We start from the raw sequence: 19,572 nt of genomic DNA, 5'->3' as shown, positions 1-19,572 counted from the left end.
TTTCTTTTGAGGACCATTCGAATGGTAAATGGTTCTCCAACCTTTTATTTTCAGGTTGTAGGTGTCCTTATGTCTAAAATGAGTCTCTTGTAGACAGCAAATAGATGGGTCCTGCTTTTTTATCCAGTCTGAAACCCTGCGCCTTTTGATGGGGTCATTAAGCCCGTTCACGTTCAGAGTTATTATCGACAGATATGAGTTAGTGTCATCATGATATCTATTCAGTCCTTGTTTTTGTGGACTGTTTCACTGAACTTCTTCTTAAAGGGGAATTTTAGGAGTCCCCCTTAAAATTTCTTGTAGAGCTGGTTTGGAGGTCACATATTCTTTCAGTTCCTGCCTGTCTTGGAAGCTCTTTATCTCTCCTTCCATTTTGAATGAGAGCCTTGCTGGATAAAGGATTCTTGGTTGCATGTTCTTCTCATTTAGGACCCTGAATATATCCTGCCAGCCCTTTCTGGTCTGCCAGGTCGCTGTGGAGAGGTCTGCTGTTACCCTAATGCTCCTCCCCATAAAGGTCAGGGATTTCTTGTCTCTTGCTGCTTTAAGGATCTTCTCTTTATCTTTGGAATTTGCAAGCTTCACTATTAAATGTCGAGGTGTTGGACAGTTTTTATTGATTTTAGGGGGGGATCTCTCTATTTCCTGGATCTGAATGCCTGTTTCCCTTCCCAGATTAGGAAAGTTTTCAGCTATGATTTGTTCAAATACGTATTCTGGCCCTCTGTCTCTTTCGGCGCCCTCGGGAACCCCAATTAAACGTATGTTTTTCTTCCTCAGGCTGTTATTTCCCTTAATCTTCATGATCTTTTAATTGTCTCTTTTCCTCAGTTTCCCTCTTTGCTATCAACTTGTCTTCTATGTCACTCACTCGTCCTTCCACCTCGTTAACCCTCGTCGTTAGGACTTCTAGTTTGGATTGCATCTCATTCAATTGATTTTTTATTTCTGCCTGATTGGATCTAAATTCTGCAGTCATGAAGTCTCTTGAGTCCTTTATGCTTTTTTCTAGAGCCACCAGTAGGTGTATAATAGTGCTTCTGAACTGGCTTTCTGACATTGAATTGTAATCCAGATTTTGTAATTCTGTGGGAGAGAGGAGTGTTTCTGATTCTTTCTTTTGAGGTGAGGTTTTCCTTCTAGTCATTTTGCTCAGTGCAGAGTGGCCAAAAACAAGTTGTATTGGGAAAAGGAGAAAAAGAGAGGAGAGAAAGAAGGAAAGAAAAGAGAAAAAGAAGAAAAAAGGAAGAAAAAACAGAAAAAAAGAGAAGAAAAAGAGAAAGAAAAAGAAAGAAAGGGCGAAGAAAGGGTGGGGGAAGCAATCAGAAATAAAAATAAAATAAACACGGGGGATTATTTCTGATTCTGTATACTTTAAGTCCCTTGACTTCCCCTGGAACTTGGCCGTCTAACTGGTCTTCTGGGGAGGGGCCTGTTGTGCTGATTTTCAGGTGTTAGCACTTGGGGGAGCTGCTCTGCCCCCTGCCTGGTGCAGGGCTTAGTGGGGGTTGTTTACCCCGTGAGGCCCAGGAAGAACAATCACGGTGGCGGTGGCCAGCTCTGGAGCCCTGGATTCAGCCCCTGGAGCTCTCAGCCTGCAGGGCCTGGAGGCTCCGGGGCGGGGCCGCTGATCTGCTCAGCTCGGGGCAGGAGCGTCCTTGCGGTCCTGGGCCCTCCCGGCCTCTGCTTGTGCCGGAGGGAGGCCGGATCCTGGGCTGTGTCCCTGCGCCCTGTGCTCCCGGTCTGCGCTGTTGGATTCGCGGTCCTATCCGGGAAGCCCCCTCCGCGGAGCCGCCGCCCGAGCCCCTCCGAGCTGCTCCCGCCCCGCAGCCCCTTCCGCGCAGCCGCCCCCGAGCCCCCCCCAGCTGCTCCCGCCCCGCAGCCCCTCCGCGGAGCCGCCCCCGAGCTGCTCTGGGTCCCGCCGTGCGCGCTGCAGCCCTTAGGGAGCTCGGCGCACTCTCCCGGGGCGCAGGTGTCTGTTAGTGTCCCCGGGAGCCCGAGGGCATCCTCGCCCTCCTGGGTCCTGCTCCACCTCCCCGCGAGCCCCTCTCCGCCCGGGAAGGTCGGTGCAGCTCCTGCTTCTCCGGGACGGGGCTCTCCTGTCCTGGGGACACTCGCCCCGGCCTCAGCCCGGCTCCTCGCGGGGCCCCTCCCCCTTGGAGGCCTTTGTTTCTTTATTTCTTTTTCTCCGTCTTCCTACCTTGATAGAAGCGCGAACTCTTCTCACTGTAGCATTCCAGCTGGTCTCTCTAAATCTCAGGCCGATTTCGTAGATTTTCATGATAATTTGAAGGTTATCTAGGTAATTTGGTGGAGACAGGTGATTTGGGGACCCTACTCTTCAGCCATCTTGCCCCTCCTCCTGTTTTATTCTTTTAGATACTATTGTAAATGGAATTGCTTTTTCAATTTCCTTTTTGGAATGTTCATTATTAGTATATAGAAAAACAACTACACAACTGATTATTGTTTGTTGATTATGTGGCTTACAACTTTTCAGAGTTTATTAGCTTTACTAGCCTTCTTATGGATTCTCTGGAATATTATATAGAATCGTATTTTTTGCAAAAAATATATTTTTACTTCTTTCTCTCCAATTTGGATATGATTTTTCTTGTCTAGTTGCTCTGGCCAGAACATTCAGCACACTGTTGAATGGTAGCACTGGTGAAAGCAGGCATCCTTATTTTTAATTTTGGAACGAACATAGATTTTGTCAAATAGCTTTTCTGCAACACTTGATGATATAATTTTTGTCCTTCATTCTATTAATGTGTATTATATTGATTGATTTTTTTATGTTCAACCACTTCTGCGTTACTGGAGTGTATCCGACTTGGTCATGGTATATAATCCTTTTTTTAAAAAGAAATTTTATTTTTTAGTTTCACAACAAAATTAAGTGGAAACTACAGAATTCTTATATACACTCTGCTATCACACATGCACAGCTTACTTCACTATCAGTATCCTGAACCAGAGTGGTACATTTGTTACAATTAATGAATGAACATTGACACACCAGGAGTTTCTTTTGTTCTACATCCTCACCAGGATTTGGTGGTGTTAGTGTTCTGGATTTTGGCCATTCTCATAGATGTGTAGTATCTTATTTTGATTTGCATTTCCCTGATGACATATGATGTGAAGTATCTTTTCTTTTTCTTTTTAAAGATCTTCATTTATTTATTCATGAGAGACACACACACACAGAGGCAGAGACACAGGCAGAAGGAGAAGCAGGCTCCATGCAGGGAGCCCTTTGTGGGACTCCATCCAGGGATTCCAGGATAACACCCTGGGCCAAAGGCAGGCCCAAACTGCTGAGCTACCCAGGGATCCCCTGTGAAGTATCTTTTCATGTGCTTATTTTCCATCTGTATGTTTTTGTTTCCTTTGGTGAGGTGTCTGTTTAGATCTTTAGGTTTTCCCCCCTCATTTTTCTTTTATCTTTTGCTATTTTTTTTGTATATTTTTTTTTGGAGTTTGATTTGCCAACATATAGCGTAACACCCTGTGCTCATCCTGTCGAGTGCCCCCCTCAGTGCCCGTCACCCAGTCACCCCATCCCCTCGCCCGCCTCCCCTTCTGCTACCCCTTGTTCGTTTCCCAGAGTTAGGAGTCTCTCATGTTCTTTCACCTTCTCTGATATTTCCCACTCATTTTCTCTCCTTTCCCCTTTAATCCCTTTCGCTATGTTATATATTCCCCGAATGAATGAGACCATATGTTTGTCCTTCTCCGATTGACTTACTTCACTCAGCAATAATACCCTCCAGTTCTATCAACGTTGAAGCAAATGGTGGGTATTTGTCTTTTCTAATGGCTGAGTAATATTCCATTGTGTATATATATATGACATCTTCGTTGTCCGCTAATTTTTTAACCAGATTGTTTTCTTATTGTTGAATTTTAAGAGCCTTTTGTATATTTTAGATAGCAGTTCCTTTATCAGATGTATATTTTACAAATATTTTCTCCTGACTGTGGTTGTCTTCTCATTTCTCTAGACAGTGTCTTTTGCACAGCAGAAGTTTTAATGATAATGAGGTCAGCTTATCAATTATTTTTTTCATAGATCATGCCTTTGGTAGTGTACTTAGAAAGATACCACCATACCCAAGTTTATTTGTTTTTCTCCTGTGTTATCTTCTAGGAGTTTTTTAAAGTTTTGTGTTTTACATTCAGGTCTCTTGATCCATTTTGAGTTAATTTTCCTGTAAAGTGTAAGGTCTGTGTCTAGATTGATTTTTTTTTTTTTTTTTTGCTTGTAGATGTCCAGTTATTCCAGCACTGTTTGTTGAAAAGATGATCTTTATTCCATTGTATCGCTTTAGTTTTTTGCTTTTCTGTCAAAAATCAGTTGATTATATTTATGTGGGTCTATTTCTGGTTTCTCTGTTCTATTCTGTTTTTCTGTTTGTTTATTCTTTCACCAGTACCACATGTTTGTTTATTCTTTCCCAGTACCACATGATTACTGTAGCTTTATAGTAAGTCTTGTGGTTAAGTATTGTCAGACCTTCTACTTTATTTTGTTTTTCAATAGTGTGATAGCTGGCCTGGGTTTTTTGCTCCTCAATGTACTCTTGAATAAATCAGTTTGTCAACATCCACAAAATAACTTGTTGGGATTGTGATTGAAATTGTGTTAAATGTAGAGATCAAGTTGGAGATACCTGGCCTCTTGAGAATATTGAGTCTTACTCTCCACAAAGGTGGAATATGTCTCCATTTATTTAATTCTTCCATTTTGTTCATCAGAGTTTGTTCATCAGAGTTGTGTAGTTTTCCTCATGTAGATCTTATAATGTGTTTTGTTAGATTTATGCCTGTGTATTTCTTTTTAGGGTAGTCGGTGCTAATGTGAATGGCATTGTGTTCTTAGTTTCAAATTCACTATGTGGTAGATAGGAAAGTGATTAACTTTTGTATATTAGTATTCTGCAACTTGTTATAATTGCTTATTAGTTTCAGCAGTATTTTTGTCTCTTCTTTAGGATTTTCTACATAGATTATTATGTTATCTATGAACAAAGACATTTTGTTTTCTTCCTTCCCAGTCTGGGTACCTTTTGTGTATTTTCTTGTTTTATCAGATAAGCTAGGACTTGCCATACAGTTTTGAAAAGTAATGGTGACAGGACATTTTTGCCTTGTACCTCATCTTAGTGGGAAAGCTTCTAGTTTTTCACCATTATGTATGATGTTAGCTGTAGATTTTTTGTTAGATGTTCTCTATGAAGTTGAGAAGTTGCCCTTGCATTCCTAGTTTACAGAGTTGTGTTTTGTTTTTTACTGTGAATGTTGGATTTTGTGAATGCCTTTTCTGTATCTACTGATATGTCCATGTGATTTTTCTTCTTTAGTCTGTTGGTGCAATGGATTTCATGAATTGATTTTCAAACGTTGAATCTGTTTACCTGTGATAAATCCCACTTGGAAGTGGTATATAATTATTTTTGTAAAATTGCTGATTTGCTAATATTTTGTTAGGTCTGTGTTTAAGAGAGGCATCGGTCTGTTTCCTTGTAATGTTTTTTCTGGTTTTGGTAATAGTATAATCCTGGCCTCATAGAATGAGTTAGGAAGTATTCCCTCAGATTCTGTCTTCTGGGAGAGATTGTAGAGAATTGGTATAATTTCTTAAATGTTTTATAGAATTCACCAGTTAAACTTTCTGGGCTGTATTTTTTTAAATCACGTAAGAAATTAAAAAATGGTATTACAAATAAAAAATATAATAAGGCTTTTGCATTTCCTCACGTAGGTGACCTTTACAAGAGGTCTTTACTTCATACAGTTGTGTGGTACTCTGATATCATTTTAATTTCAACCTGAAGGATTCGCTTTACCATTTCTTGTAGGGCAGGCCTAATAGGGCAGGTAATGAACTCATCAGCTTTTATTTGTGATGTCTTAATTTGTTCCTCATTTTTCAAGGACAGTTTGCCAAGCATAGGGTTCTTGGTTGACAGTTTAATTCTTTCGGTGCTCTAAGTCATCCCATTGTCTTTTGGCCTCCATGGTTTTTCTTTTTCTTTTCTTTTTTAAAGATTTATTTATTTATTTATTTATTTATTTATTTATTTATTTATTTATTCATTCATTCATTCATTCATTCATTCATTCATTCATTCAGAGAGAGCGAAAGAGAGGCAGAGACACAGGCAGAGAGAACGAAAGAGAGGCAGAGACACAGGCAGAGAGAGAAGCAGGCACCGTGCAGCGAGCCCGACGTGGGACTCGATCCCGTGGCTCCAGGATCACACCCCGGGCTGCAGGCGGCGCTAAACCGCTGCGCCACCGGGGCTGCCCCTCCATGGTTTTTCTACTTAGAAATCAATTGAAAATCTTACTGAGTATCTCTTGTATATGGTGAGTCACTTCTGTCTTGCTCCTTTCAAGGTTCTGTCTTTATCTTTTAATCATTTGATGATATTGTGGCTCAGTGAGGTCTGTTTGTGTTTATCCTCCTTAGTTTCTTAGATTTGTCTCTTCATGTGTTACATTAAATTTGGGAAGTTTGGGATCCCTGGGTGGCGCAGCAGTTTGGCGCCTGCCTTTGGCCCAGGGTGCGATCCTGGAGACTTGGGATCGAATCCCACGTCGGGCTCCCGGTGCATGGAGCCTGCTTCTCCCTCTGCCTATGTCTCTGCCTCTCTCTCTATGTGACTATCATGAATAAATAAAAATAAAAAAAATAAAGTACCTTATTAACTTAAAAAAAATTTGGGAAGTTTTGGGACATTATTTCTTCAAATAGTCTCTGTCCTTTTTTTTTCTTCCTCCTCCTCCTGGTATTACCTTGGTACATATGTTGGTTCAAATGATGGTATTTCATAGGTCCCTTAGTTTCTATTCACTTTTTTTTTTTTTTTTTCTTTGCTTGGACTGGATAATTTAAATTATCTTCAGGTTTCCTGATCCTTTCTTCTGTTTTCTCAAATCTGCTATTGAACTCCTGTAGTGAATTTTAAAATTTCAATTATGGCAGTTTTCAGCCCCAGAATTTGTTCGGTTCCTTTTTATGATTTCTTTCTCTTTATTGATATTCTCATTTTGTTCATACATTGTTTTCCTGATTTTTAAAAATCTTTGTTCATGTTTTTCTTTTACTTCTTTGACTATATTTAAGACAGTTTATTTATTTTATTTTATTTTATTTTATTTATTTTATTTTATATTTTATTTTATTTTATTTTATTTTATTTATTTTATTTTATATTTTATTTTATTTTATTTTATTTTACTTTATTTTATTTTATTTTTATTTATTTTAGATTTTATTTATTCATGAGAGACACAGAAAGAGAGACAGAGAGAGATGACACAGAGAGGGAGAAGCAGGTTCCATGCAGGAAGCCTGATGTGGGACTCGATCCTGGGACTCCAGGATCACACCCTGAGCCAAAGGCAGATGCTCAACCGCTGAGCCACCCAGGCATCCCAAGACAGTTATTTTAAAGTCTTTGTCTGGGGGTACCTGGGTGATTTAGCTGGTTAAACATCTGCCTTTAGCTCAAGTCATGCTCCCAGGATCCTGAGATCAAGGCCCAAGTTGGGCTCCCTTTTGTGCTCGCTCTCTTGCACTCTCTCTCAAATAAATAAAATCTTTAAAAAAAAAAAGAAAAGTCTTTGTCTAGTAAGTTTAGTGTCTAGGCTTCCTCAGGGACATTGCTGTTTGAGTAGCTATTTTCCAGTTTCTTTGTTAAGCCTTGTTATTTTTTGTTGAAAACTAGATATTTGAATATTATAATGTGGTAACTCGAAATCATATTCTTTTCCTTTTGTGGGTTTTGTTGTTGTTGATCACTGAATGCTGTAATAGTCCATTTGTCTACTGACTTTTCCCAATTATTTTTTTAGACTACATTCCTTGCTGTATGTGGTCTTAGCTTGTATCCAGCTAGTGTTTTGGCAGAGAGATCCTTGAATACCAGCTGCTAAAACAGACAAACAAGAAAACACCTCTTCTAGTCTTTGAGAATTGGCTCTGTGCTGGAGCTCTCCTTCAGCACTTAGCCAGATTTAAACCGAACTTAGAGATCAGTCCAAGGTTAACTCTTAAGGTCTTCTTAGGTTATTTGTTTTGTAATGTGTTTTCATTTTCATTCATCTCAAAATACTTTCTAATTTCCTTTTCTCAGGTCTTTTCTGAGCATGCATCTGGTTCTAGGCATGTCTATGTCTTTCTGAAATCCCCTATATACACAGGTGTTCTTGAGTGCCCTCATTTCCCAAAGAAACTCAGTTTTTACCTCCTAGGCCTTAGGTGATCTGAAGCATAATCTTTTCCCCAGACATCTGTAGGTTTTGTTTTTGAGCAGTGTCTGCCACTTTTCTGGCCTGAGTGAGTTCCAAGCTAGGTGAAACAGATGCAGGTCAGTCTTTCAGACAAGTTAGAACAGACCTATGTGATGATTTGTGACTAAGATCTTCTTTGTTCTCTCTAGAACTAGAGAGAGTGTGGGGCAAGTGTAATTAAGAACACCAACAAGTCTTTCCTACTATTTTTAAGTTGCCTTTTTCTTTCCTTTTTTTTTTTTTTTTAAGATTTTATTTATTTATTTATTTGACAGAGAGAGAGATATATATATATAGTGCACAAGCAGGGGGAGCAGCAGAGGGAAAGTTTAGAACACCACTGAGCAGGGAGCACGATGTGGGGCTTGATCCCAGGACCCCAGGATCATGACCTGAGCCAAAGGCAGATGCTTAATTGGCTGAGCCACCCAGGCACCCCTCTTCTTTCTTTTATTAAGTAGGCTATCCACTCCCGTTGTGGGGCTTGAACTCATGCTCTGGAGATCAAGAGTCAGATGCTTTACTGCCTGAGCCCCCCCAGGCACCCATTAAGTGTTGCCTTTTCCTTGATTTTGCTTTCTTTTGATTGTTTTAAATGTTCACTTATTCCAGAGTTTCTGCTTGTTTTGTGATGTTTCTTTTGGAGGATAGGAGCTTGGAGCTGCCCACCCCACCATTTTGTTGTTTAGAAAACGTGTATAAAGTCAGGAATTCACACCTATTGAAAATGTATTTTGTTCCTCCAATAAGTTCTTAACTGCTCATATATCCCTTTAGTTTCTCCTTTGAGCTGTGTCAGTCCCTGGCATGGATTTCACATGATTTCTTGTGTCTGCTTTAAGATCTTTCTCATCCCATGACTACCTCTGCAGGTACTATGTTCTACAGCACAGGTTGACTTTTATAAGCTCACTTTTTAAGAAGCTGCTTGTCTTATCCTGGAAATTTTCTCTATAGATATCTAGGATGTCTATCCCAGGGGCCCTCCTCAGCTCTGGCTGGAGTCTCAACACTTGATTCCATTGTGGTTCCTTGACTTCTCTTTTTCTTGGCTTAAAAGTTCTTTGTGATGTTTATGGAGTGGTAAGATGTGGAAGTTCAGCAGGTTACTGCTTTTTTGAAGAAAGTTTCATTTTATTGACTTATTCATTCCCTAACCATTACTAAAGGCAGCTTCAGAGGCTCAGATAAGGAGCTTCTGTGTTCTGGTTCTCATTTTTTCTTGTAGGAATTAGCCATAGTTCCTTGGTCACTCTCTGGGTGCCAGGTTCTCTGTATAGCCCTGGGACTAGGCCTAAGATGCGAAGACCAGGCCTCTGGACCTGGAGCCCATTGCGTGGCAGCTCAGGACTGCAGGTTTTCCATGTCTGTGTTCATTTCCCCAGTGATTGCATCTTGTTTTGCTTGTCAGTGCTCATCTTTCTTTTCAGTATGATTTTGAGTGTAGCCTCTGGGTACTTTTTGCAGTTTCTTAATTTAGAATTTTTTTTTTTTTTTTTTTCTGGGACTTTCACTCAGATTCTTTATTTCAGGTCATTAACATAGATTTTGAGTAGAGTGGAGGGAAGGGAGATTTAAAACATTGTTCTTAGGGATCCCTGGGTGGCGCAGCGGTTTGGCGCCTGCCTTTGGCCCAGGGCGTGATCCTGGAGACCCGGGATCGAATCCCACGTCAGGCTCCCGGTGCATGGAGCCTGCTTCTCCCTCTGCCTGTGTCTCTGCCTCATTCTCTCTCTCTCTCTGTGACTATCACAAAAAAAAAAAAATAAAATAAAATAAAATAAAACATTGTTCTTATATTGAGCTATAATTTACACATAGTAAAATGTACAGTTTTCAAATGCTCGTTTTGATAGGTTTTGACAATTTGACAATTTTATATAACCATATCATCGTCCAGAACAAAATATAGAACATTTCTGTCATTTCAGAAAATGCATTTACCAAGAGGGAAATTTTGCCAATTTTTTCTTTTCTGAGTTGTTTCTTTTTCGATGACTTCTTCCTTTTTTTTTTTTTTTTTAATTTAAATTCAATTTGCCAACATTGATGATCTCTAGCATTCTTTATACATTTTGGCTGTGAGTCCTTTGTCAGATATGTGTATTGCAAGTATTCTTTTCGTGATTAGTGACTTGCTTATTCGGTAAATTAATGGTGTCTTTTGACTCACGTTATTTTAAACATTTAATGAAGCACCATTTATCAGTGTTTATTTATGATTAATGCTTTTGTGTCCTTTTCAACAAATCTTGCCTACTACAGGTTGCAAAGATAGTTCAATATTATTTCTTAGTTTTATAGTTCTGGGTTTTATATGAAGGTCTGTGATCTATTTTGAATTGACTTTTGTGTATAGTTTAGAGTGAAACAGTCAAATTTCATGATTGTGTGTGCGTTTTAATACAGGTAGTTAATTGTCTCATCATCATTTTTTTTTAAAGATTTTATTTATTTATGATAGAGAGAGAGAGAGAGAGAGAGAGAGAGAGAGAGGCAAGCTCCATGCCAGGAGCCTGACGTGGGACTCCATCCCGGGGCTCCAGGATTGCGCCCTGGGCCAAAGACAGGCACTAAACCACTGAGCCACCCAGGGATCCCCTCATCATCATTTGTTAAGAAGACTTCCTTTCCACACTGAATTGTTTTGATCTAAAATCAGTTGTGTGGTTCTATTTCTTCACAGTCTATCCTGTTTCATCATCATTTTATCTACCTTTATGCCTGTGCCATATTGCCTTGATTATTGTAGCCTTATAGTTCTCAGTAGTTCTCAACTTGGCACTTTCAGAATCCTGGAGACATTTGACAACGTTGGAAACATTTTTGGTTGTCACAGGTGTGGATTCTGGGGGGAGTGTGTTCTACCGGCATCTATTGGGTGGAGGCAATAGATGATGTTTAACATCTTACACACACAAGACAAACCCCTACAATGAAGAATTATCCAGTCCAAAATGTTGATAGTGCTGAGGTTGAGAAACCATGTCTAATAACTAAGTTTTGAAAAGTCAAAGTGTAAGTCTTCCAATTAAAAAAAAAAAACCACACAAAACTATTTTAACTGTTCTGTCTCCTTTGTATTACCATATGAATTTTAGAATATGCTTATCAATTTCTGTAAGAGAATATCTATGATATTGGTAGTAATATTTTGCTTGAAAATATAGGTCTGTTTAGTATGCTAGCTTAGTAGACTTTAAGATAATTAAATAATATATATAGTTAAAATTGAATAAAACTAGAAACTTAGTTTCTCAGTTGTACTGGCTGTATTACAAGTGTTTAATAGCGGTAGTGGCTACCATGTCAAATAGTGCAGTTGGAGAACATTCATAGAAAGTTCTTTTGGCCAGCAGTGGTGTAGATCACTTTGGGAATTTATCCATTCTTCTGATCCATGAGTGTATAAGGTTTTTAATTTTTTTTAATAGATTCTCTATCAGATTATGAAAATCCCACTGTACTAGTTTACTGCTAGTTTTTTTTTTTAAGATTTATTTATTTTAGAGAGAGAGAGAGAGTGTGTGAGTTGAAGGAGGAACAGAAGGGGAAGGAGAGAGAATCTCAAGCAGACTCCACTCTCAGTATGGAGCCAACAAGGGGCTTGATCTTATAACCCGGAGATCATGACCTCAGCTGAAACCAAGAGTTGGATGCTTATCTGACTGAGCCACCTAGGTATCCCACTACAATTTTTGAGTTATGGTTGTATATTGAATGTTAGGTTTCTCTGTTGAGAAGACTACATGGTTTTTCTCTTCTATTTAGTGTAGTTTTTGTTGGTTTTCATAAGTTAGATCAACCTTGACTTCTTGAGATAAACCCCATTTATTTGGTCAGAAGGCATTTGTGGTTTTATACACAAATGCTCTCTAAGAGCAGCCCTTGAATGATACCTCCTCCTACTGGTTCCATGAGGGCAAGTTGGGTTGTTCCCCTGGTGGCAGCAGTCCTTCAGGCAAGACTGCCTGTAATAGGCTGTGCTCCCAGCAAAGAGCTGAGACCACTCCTAGACCCTCTTTGGCCCATGCCAGGTGTGTTCTCCTGTTTTTCCTGGAGTGTAACAGTTCCCCTTTACATTCCCGGATGAGAAGACTGATGCCTCCATAAAAATCAGCCCTGGATGGTTGCTGAGGGCACATTCCATGTGGGTGGAACTAAAAATTGCCCTGAAGCTCTCAGCATGGACAATCTCTCTCATTCTAGGATGTTTGGATATTAATTCATCTGTGAAAGGGGCTCGTTTTGTCCGATTCTGTGATGCGTTCAATATTCCACTCATCACTTTTGTTGATGTCCCTGGCTTCCTGCCTGGTAAGTCATTGACAGAAGTGGGGGCTAAGGGAGATGGTTTTGCCCAGTGAGACACCCACTTTATTTGGAAGTTTTCTTGCAAAATTCTCTAAGGATTTATGACATCTCTGTATTCTAGGTGTATTTGGAAGATGGGCCTCTCGGGTTGAGGGTGGCTCTCTCCTGGCCCTCTGGGGAGCAGGGGAAGACCTCATAGCTGAGAGTGGCAGTCAAACTTCGTGAGGACTTTTGTATCTAGTAACTCTTCCTCATGACCTAGGCACAGCACAGGAATATGGGGGCATCATCCGACATGGCGCCAAGCTTCTCTACGCATTTGCTGAAGCAACTGTGCCCAAAGTCACAGTCATCACCAGGAAGGTGAGGAACTTGTATCAGAGGCTGTGAGCCCACTCCTAGCAGCATAGCCATGTTTGGAGGTCTGGCCAAGAGTTTCAGGAGGGCTAGGAAGAGGAGTACACCATGCTAGCCCTTAAAAAGATCTTTCGAGGATAGCATTTACAGCCCTATAGACACACCCTGCAGATACATTGGGTCATTTCTGGGAACTGAAAGCATCAGTGGGGAAAAAGCCAGGAAAAACCGTTCACGTTAACTGTGAAAGGCCTCTGGGTTGTGTCTAGGTATTCTCTGAGGCCAGGAAGCCTGAGCGGAGACATTGGGCCTTCAGTTTCTTTTTTGTCCTCATTTCACTTGGCTTCCTAGGATGTTTCAGGGACAGATCTGTTTGATTCAGGCTCTAACATTCAGTATTTGGGTCTGTTCTAGGCCTATGGTGGTGCTTATGATGTCATGAGCTCCAAGCACCTTTGTGGTGACATCAACTATGCCTGGCCTACAGCAGAAATCGCAGTCATGGGAGCAAAGGTGAGGCCCTCTAGCTTTCCCTTTGCTTGGGTCCAGGTACCAGACTCTCCCAGCAGGAGGTCATAGGTGGCAAATGTTGGAGAGAGACCAGGATTCCAGAGATTTGGGGCCTTGACTTTGGAAAGTCTCCCACGTGAGCCCCAGGGACAGCTCTGGCTCCTGTCCTGCACTGTCACTTCAGACACATGCTGGTATCTTCATGATAAGTGTGGGAGGGCCCCTGAAGGGGATTTGATGTTATCAGTAAAGGGGAAAGGGTTGAGTCAGCTGAACTAGCCTTTGGGAGGATTGGACATTTCCTTGTAACTCCATCTCATCTCCAATGGAGGGCCCTAGAGCCATTCCTTTTAGCCTATAAAATTTGAACTGTAGTTCTGACCCTGGTGACTTTGGGCAAGGTATAGCAGTCCACCCTTTATCCATAGGGGATGTGCTCCAGCACTCTCAGTGGAGGCCTGAAACCAGAATACCCAACCTTATGTGTGCTGTCTTTTCATATGCATACATACTTATGATAAAGTTTAATTTATAAATGAGGCACAGTAAAAGATTAACAATAGAATGATGATAATATGCTGTCATAAAAGTTGTGTGAATGTGCTCTCTCTCTGATAATATCTTGTACTCACCCTTCTTGTGATGTGAGATAATAAGATGAAGTGAGGTGAAGAGCACAGGCATTGATGTCAGATGGAGGTTCACCCATCTGCTTCTGGAGTGTGATAACTGAAGCTGCAAATGAGCAGGGACTATTGTACTTCCTGTTTCTTAGCCTGATCCCCACTCCTTTCCTGCTTTGAAACAGCTATTGGGATTGCACCAGGTAACTAACTCCCTTGACTCTTCCCATAGCTGACTTTTAGGGCTTCTGAGGTCAGGACTCATATTTTAGTTTCCAGTGTTTCTACATTTGCAGTTCAGTCTGCCTGCCTGTGGCCACTGAATTGTGTACTCAGGATAAGAAAAAAAGAAAACAGGGGATCCCTGGGTGGCGCAGCGGTTTAGCGCCTGCCTTTGGCCCAGGGCGCGATCCTGGAGACCCGGGATCGAATCCCACGTCGGGCTCCCGGTGCATGGAGCCTGCTTCTCCCTCTGCCTATGTCTCTGCCTCTCTCTCTCTCTCTCTCTCTCTCTCTGTGTGACTATCATAAATAAATAAAAAAATTAAAAAAAATTCTTTAAAAAAAAAAAAAAGAAAAAAAGAAAACAAGAAAACAGCATTTTGCTTCCCTTGATGCAGGGAACCACAGATTTAACAGTGGAAAAAGAGGCCAAACATCTCGGTCTCGAAGGATAGATGCAAGTGGAAGGAGTAGGATGGAATGTGGGGACACAAGCTGCTTACTGGCTTTGCCTGAGCTGCCTGTCATTGGGCTCACAGCTGAACGTCCCATCACGTCCCGTGGCTTCATGACGGTTGACCCCAGCAGTGCTTACCTCTGTGCCCTGGCACCTGGAGCTGGCACTTCTCCCCAGGGCACTTTGATTTACCACAGAGTTCACGACCACACACTGTGGTAGTGAGTTGCAGGAGGTCTACCCAGTTGGGATTGTCAGTTGAGTTTGACATTAACCTCTCTCGTGACAGGGTGCTGTGGAGATCATCTTCAAAGGGCACAAGGACGTGGCAGCTGCTCAGGCAGAGTACATTGAGAAGTTTGCCAACCCCTTTCCTGCTGCAGTGAGAGGTAGGAACTGGGGGTGGGGGGTGGGGACAGCAGGGTCATTCACTGGGTCACTTGCTCATTCTTGTATTTTGCAGTCTCCTATAACTGCCCTTTGCCCTGACAGTTGAATCTGCAGACAAGGGAGGGGTGGTTATGTCCTGGGCGGTCATCACTTAGGGACCACATGTGCACTGCTCTGGTGACTAAGATAAAAACAGCATCACTGAAATGGTTGAGTTTCTTAGTGTTGTTCCAGGCACCTAAATATCGTGTAAAAACCCAGCCACTTTTTGTTTGTTTTGCTCATGTTTCTGAGGGTCATCAATGTGGGCTGGGCTCAGTTAGATGGTTCTTCTGGTCTTGCTGGGACCAATCATGCAAAGACAGTCAGTTGGTAGTTTGGGGCTGGATAGTCCAAGATGGCTTCGCTTATGTAGCTGCTGTTGGCTGTCTGATGGACTTTCTGCACATGGGTCCTTATTCTTAAGGAGGCTACTCCACACTTGCTGGTGTCCTGAGGGCAGCAAGAGGGTGGGGGTGGGGGGGCAGGCTGCAAGTCACCTTGAGACCTAGGTTTGGAAATTGCAGTGTCACTTTTACCACATTCTGTTGGCCAAAGCAAGTCACGAGGCCAAGTGAGGACATTTAATCCTTGATGGGAGGAGAGGTGAAATTACATTGCAGAAGGACTTGTGTTACAGGGATAGGAGGAAGTATAGTGATTTTTGAAAATACAAATGTATTTTTCTAAATTTTTATTTCCTGTTGAAATCTGGTCCCCTCCCTGTCAAGATGAAGTCATTTTCTTGCCAACTGCTCCTAGGCCAGAAATTGGGGCCCTGCCAGAGGAACAGGGATGCTCCTAGGATGCAGGGGAAGGCTTACTGGGCCCATGCCCCGTAACTTGGGTTCCTGCTCACACTATCGACCCTAGAGATGGTGCCCAGTCTTAGCACAGATTGGGCGCAGGCATTATCTGGAGATGCCGATGATCTACTTCCTTTTCTGTGCTTCACCAGGATTTGTGGATGACATCATCCAGCCTTCCTCTACACGAGCCCGAATCTGCCGTGACTTGGATGTCTTGGCCAGCAAGAAGGTACAGCGCCCTTGGAGGAAACATGCAAATATTCCATTGTAAACAGATTAAAGGAAAATAAACCAAGAGCCAATTACTGCCTGGCCATTCATACCCATTCCTGCCTTTTGCAATCATGATACTTGGAATTCTAAATACCAGTAATAACTTGAAATGGCTGTTTATTAAATTCTACAAAGATTTCATGTATGCCTTACTGTAAAATTATTTGCTTTATTAAAAACTTGTTTTAACCAGTATTTTTTGAGCACAAAGTTCATTTTTTTATAGTAAAAATCTGAAAAATCAAGAAGATAATACATATAGTAATAGCGTACTGATACTTAAAGCTGACCCTTATTTGACACCTGTGTATTTTTTCTTTTTCCCCCCAATAATTGTTTTCTCTGTAGGTGAGATGATGGGCTTTTAGGGCAAAGTACTTACCATTTAGGCCTCAGTTTCCTTTTTTTTTTTTTTTTTATGATTTATTTATTCATGAAAGACAGAGAAGCAGAGACACAGGCAGAGGGAGAAGCAGGCTCCATGTAGGGAGCCTGATGTGGGACTCGATACCGAATCCTGGGATCACTCCCTGAACCAAAGGCAGGTGTTCAACTGCTGAGCCACCCAGGCATCCCAATTCCCTTACTTTTAAATAATATTTAATAATGTGCTCTTAGTTCCTCTAGGAACTGTTGAGGATTAAATGAGACATTTGCAGTTATGTCTGGCAAAGTAGATGCTCAGTAAGGTATAGCACCCTATATTAAGTGCTTTTCAGAAATGTGTTCACATTTTTAAAAACTTATTTTGAAAAATTTCAAACCTATAGAAATGTTGCAAGAGTATGGTATTTGTACACCTTCACTTAGATTTTCCAGTTAATTTTTCTACATTTGGTGCATCTCTTCCATAAATATATAACTATTATTATTTTTATTGACCCACTTGCGAGTAATTTGCAGAATCATGACCCTTTATCCCTGGCACCACTAAACATCAGTGTTTATTTCCTAGGAAACAAGGGTCATTGTCCTACAGTCTTTTATTACATTGACATTTGGAAGAATGGTTGCCAGTTATCTTGTAGAATTATCCCTCCATTTGGGTTTGTCTGATTGTTTTCAGATGTTCAGATCTAGGTAAGTGTAAGACACAATAATGAGTCATGTATCACATTAGGAAGCATCCTATGCTAGTTTTTCCCATTATAGATGACATTGACTCATCACTTGGTTAAGGTGGTGGCTGCAAAGGTTACCATTTTTTCTTTGTGATTTATAACTGATCTGGGGGCATTCTTTAAGGTTGTCAACAAACTTTCACCTAGTACTTTTAGTGTCCATTGATGATTCTTGCCTCAATCGGCCATCCTGTGTGGATTCTAAAATGTTGCATTTCTAACCCTATCATTATGTCTGCATTTGTTAGTTGTTACTTTCCTGAAAGAACTTTTTTTCTGTTTTAATTTTTTTAGTATCTGTTTAGATTCATGGATTCATTTTTTTAAAAACAGTTTTTCCTGAAATAGCTTTTCTTACTATGCTGTCACTCTGTCAAATTTTCAGACACACATTATACTAGTTACATTTTTTTTCCTTCCTGCACAATCCCAACTCCACCCCCAGGAGATGAGATTGGGAAGTTTATAGTAGTTGAAATCTGGTATATAGTAGGTGTTTCATAAATGTTTATTTTACTGAATGAATACATCAAAGCAAGAAAAAGCAGAGACATGGATTCTTTTAAAATTTAGTGTTAACTTATATTGACACTTAAAATTTCAATGGGAGCTTCTTTAAAGTTGGCTCTTTGATCCTTTTGATACGTCCCAATAGTTTTTGGCACACTTCCTTATTTTTTTTGACACAGAATAATTTACCAGGCTCATCATCTATTTTCCTTGCCCAGCCTGGTTTCTCCCCAGTCCTGGTTTATTTTAATAGATGTCATTTAGAAGCTAAAATTGGCAGATGTTCACATTTATGCTGGGGTGTCATTGCTTTTTGGTATTTTCAGGAGACTAGGAAATAATTATACAAATTTGTGAACATGTGTATATATTATATATGTTCAAAATCATGAATTCATATTGAAACTTTTAATTCTAATCCAACATACAGGTGGTTCTTTGCTTTCGCCTATTCTATATTTATGGATTTCTTCTCTCACAGTGATAAAACTGGCTCCCATTATCTTCAAAATAATTTACTCATATGCTCAATCCTACACTAAATACAAAAGTTTGAGAACTTTTTTTTTTTTTGCTTTTTTAAAGATTTATTCACGAGAAAGAGAGAGAGAGGCAGAGAACACAGGCAGAAGAAGCAGGCTCCATGCAGGGAGCCCGATGTGGGACTCCAGGATCACGCCCTGAGCTAAAGGCAGACACTCAACTGCTGAGCCACCCAGGCGTCCCAAGTTAGAGAACTTTTAGAAGTTCAAGACTCCTTTGTAATTATGTTATCAGTTTGAAAGAGAGTCCTTTTTTAAGGACTTTGTGGGCCACTGTAGATCTCCCCCCCCCATCTTTGTTGACTTAATGCTTTATGCATTCAGCAAAATAAACAGTTATACTAGAGGGCAGCCTGGGTGGCTTAGCGGTTTAGTGCCGCCTTCAGCCCAGGGCCTGGTCCTGGAGACCCGGGATCGAGTCCCACATCGGGCTCCCTGCATGGAGCCTGCTTCTCCCTCTGCCTGTGTTTCTGCCTCTATCTCCCTGCGTCTCTCATGAATAAAGAAATAAAATCTTTTAAAAAGAAAAGTTATACTAGAAATGGAGATTTTACGTGGTTTCAGCATAAAGGTCAACTACAGAGTGCTATTTCAGAGTGCCCCATAGGGTGTGCTTTTCTCTGTGGTGAGAGCCCTAGGTCCTCCCACTACTGACTTTCCCTTGTCCCAGATCCTTAGCTCCAAAGGAGCTTGAATGTTCTTTCAAGGTCAACTTGAGTTAAATCAGTATGTGACTGTTGTCTACCTTTCCCATTTCTACCAGCCACTCCATCATTCCAGGTAGCCAGACTTATGGCCTTAGCTACTTTTTCTTGGATGTCTCTCTTCCCTCTCCAGGTGATTGTGAATTTCCCATTCTAGTCAGACTCTAGGTGCGTCTTCCCACTGGTGTTTCTCTGTGACCTACTCTTAATGCCAGAAATCATGTTCTGAGCTAATAGACTAATTCCCGATCTTTATTTTATTGCATTTTTCTGCTTCAGCACTTCCAGTACATAGTACCCTGCTCTCCAAAGTCAAGTCTTTAGCCCACACAGAATGTCCCTCCCATGCTTACCAACTGAGTTTAAGCCTACAGCTCCCTGGAACACACCCTCT

General features: G+C 41.0%; 1 protein-coding gene across 1 annotated transcript in view; it reads left to right on the top strand.

Annotated features, from left to right (window-relative positions):
- The window catches only part of PCCB (propionyl-CoA carboxylase subunit beta), a 101,710-nt gene extending 85,214 nt beyond the window's left edge, over nucleotides 1-16,496 (top strand). Inside the window, exons 11-15 of the mRNA XM_077865027.1 lie at nucleotides 12,517-12,624; nucleotides 12,884-12,984; nucleotides 13,393-13,491; nucleotides 15,080-15,179; nucleotides 16,178-16,496. Of these exons, the coding sequence (XP_077721153.1) occupies nucleotides 12,517-12,624; nucleotides 12,884-12,984; nucleotides 13,393-13,491; nucleotides 15,080-15,179; nucleotides 16,178-16,299 (530 nt within the window). The 3' untranslated portion in view covers nucleotides 16,300-16,496. The remainder of the gene's footprint in view (nucleotides 1-12,516; nucleotides 12,625-12,883; nucleotides 12,985-13,392; nucleotides 13,492-15,079; nucleotides 15,180-16,177) is intronic.
- Nucleotides 16,497-19,572: the final 3,076 nt, after the last annotated feature.

The sequence above is a fragment of the Canis aureus genome, chromosome 22, assembly GCF_053574225.1.
Source record: "Canis aureus isolate CA01 chromosome 22, VMU_Caureus_v.1.0, whole genome shotgun sequence".
Taxonomy (NCBI): Eukaryota; Metazoa; Chordata; class Mammalia; order Carnivora; family Canidae; genus Canis; species Canis aureus.
The sequence above is the reverse complement of the archived record's forward strand: the minus strand, read 5'-3'. Positions and strand labels throughout refer to the sequence as shown.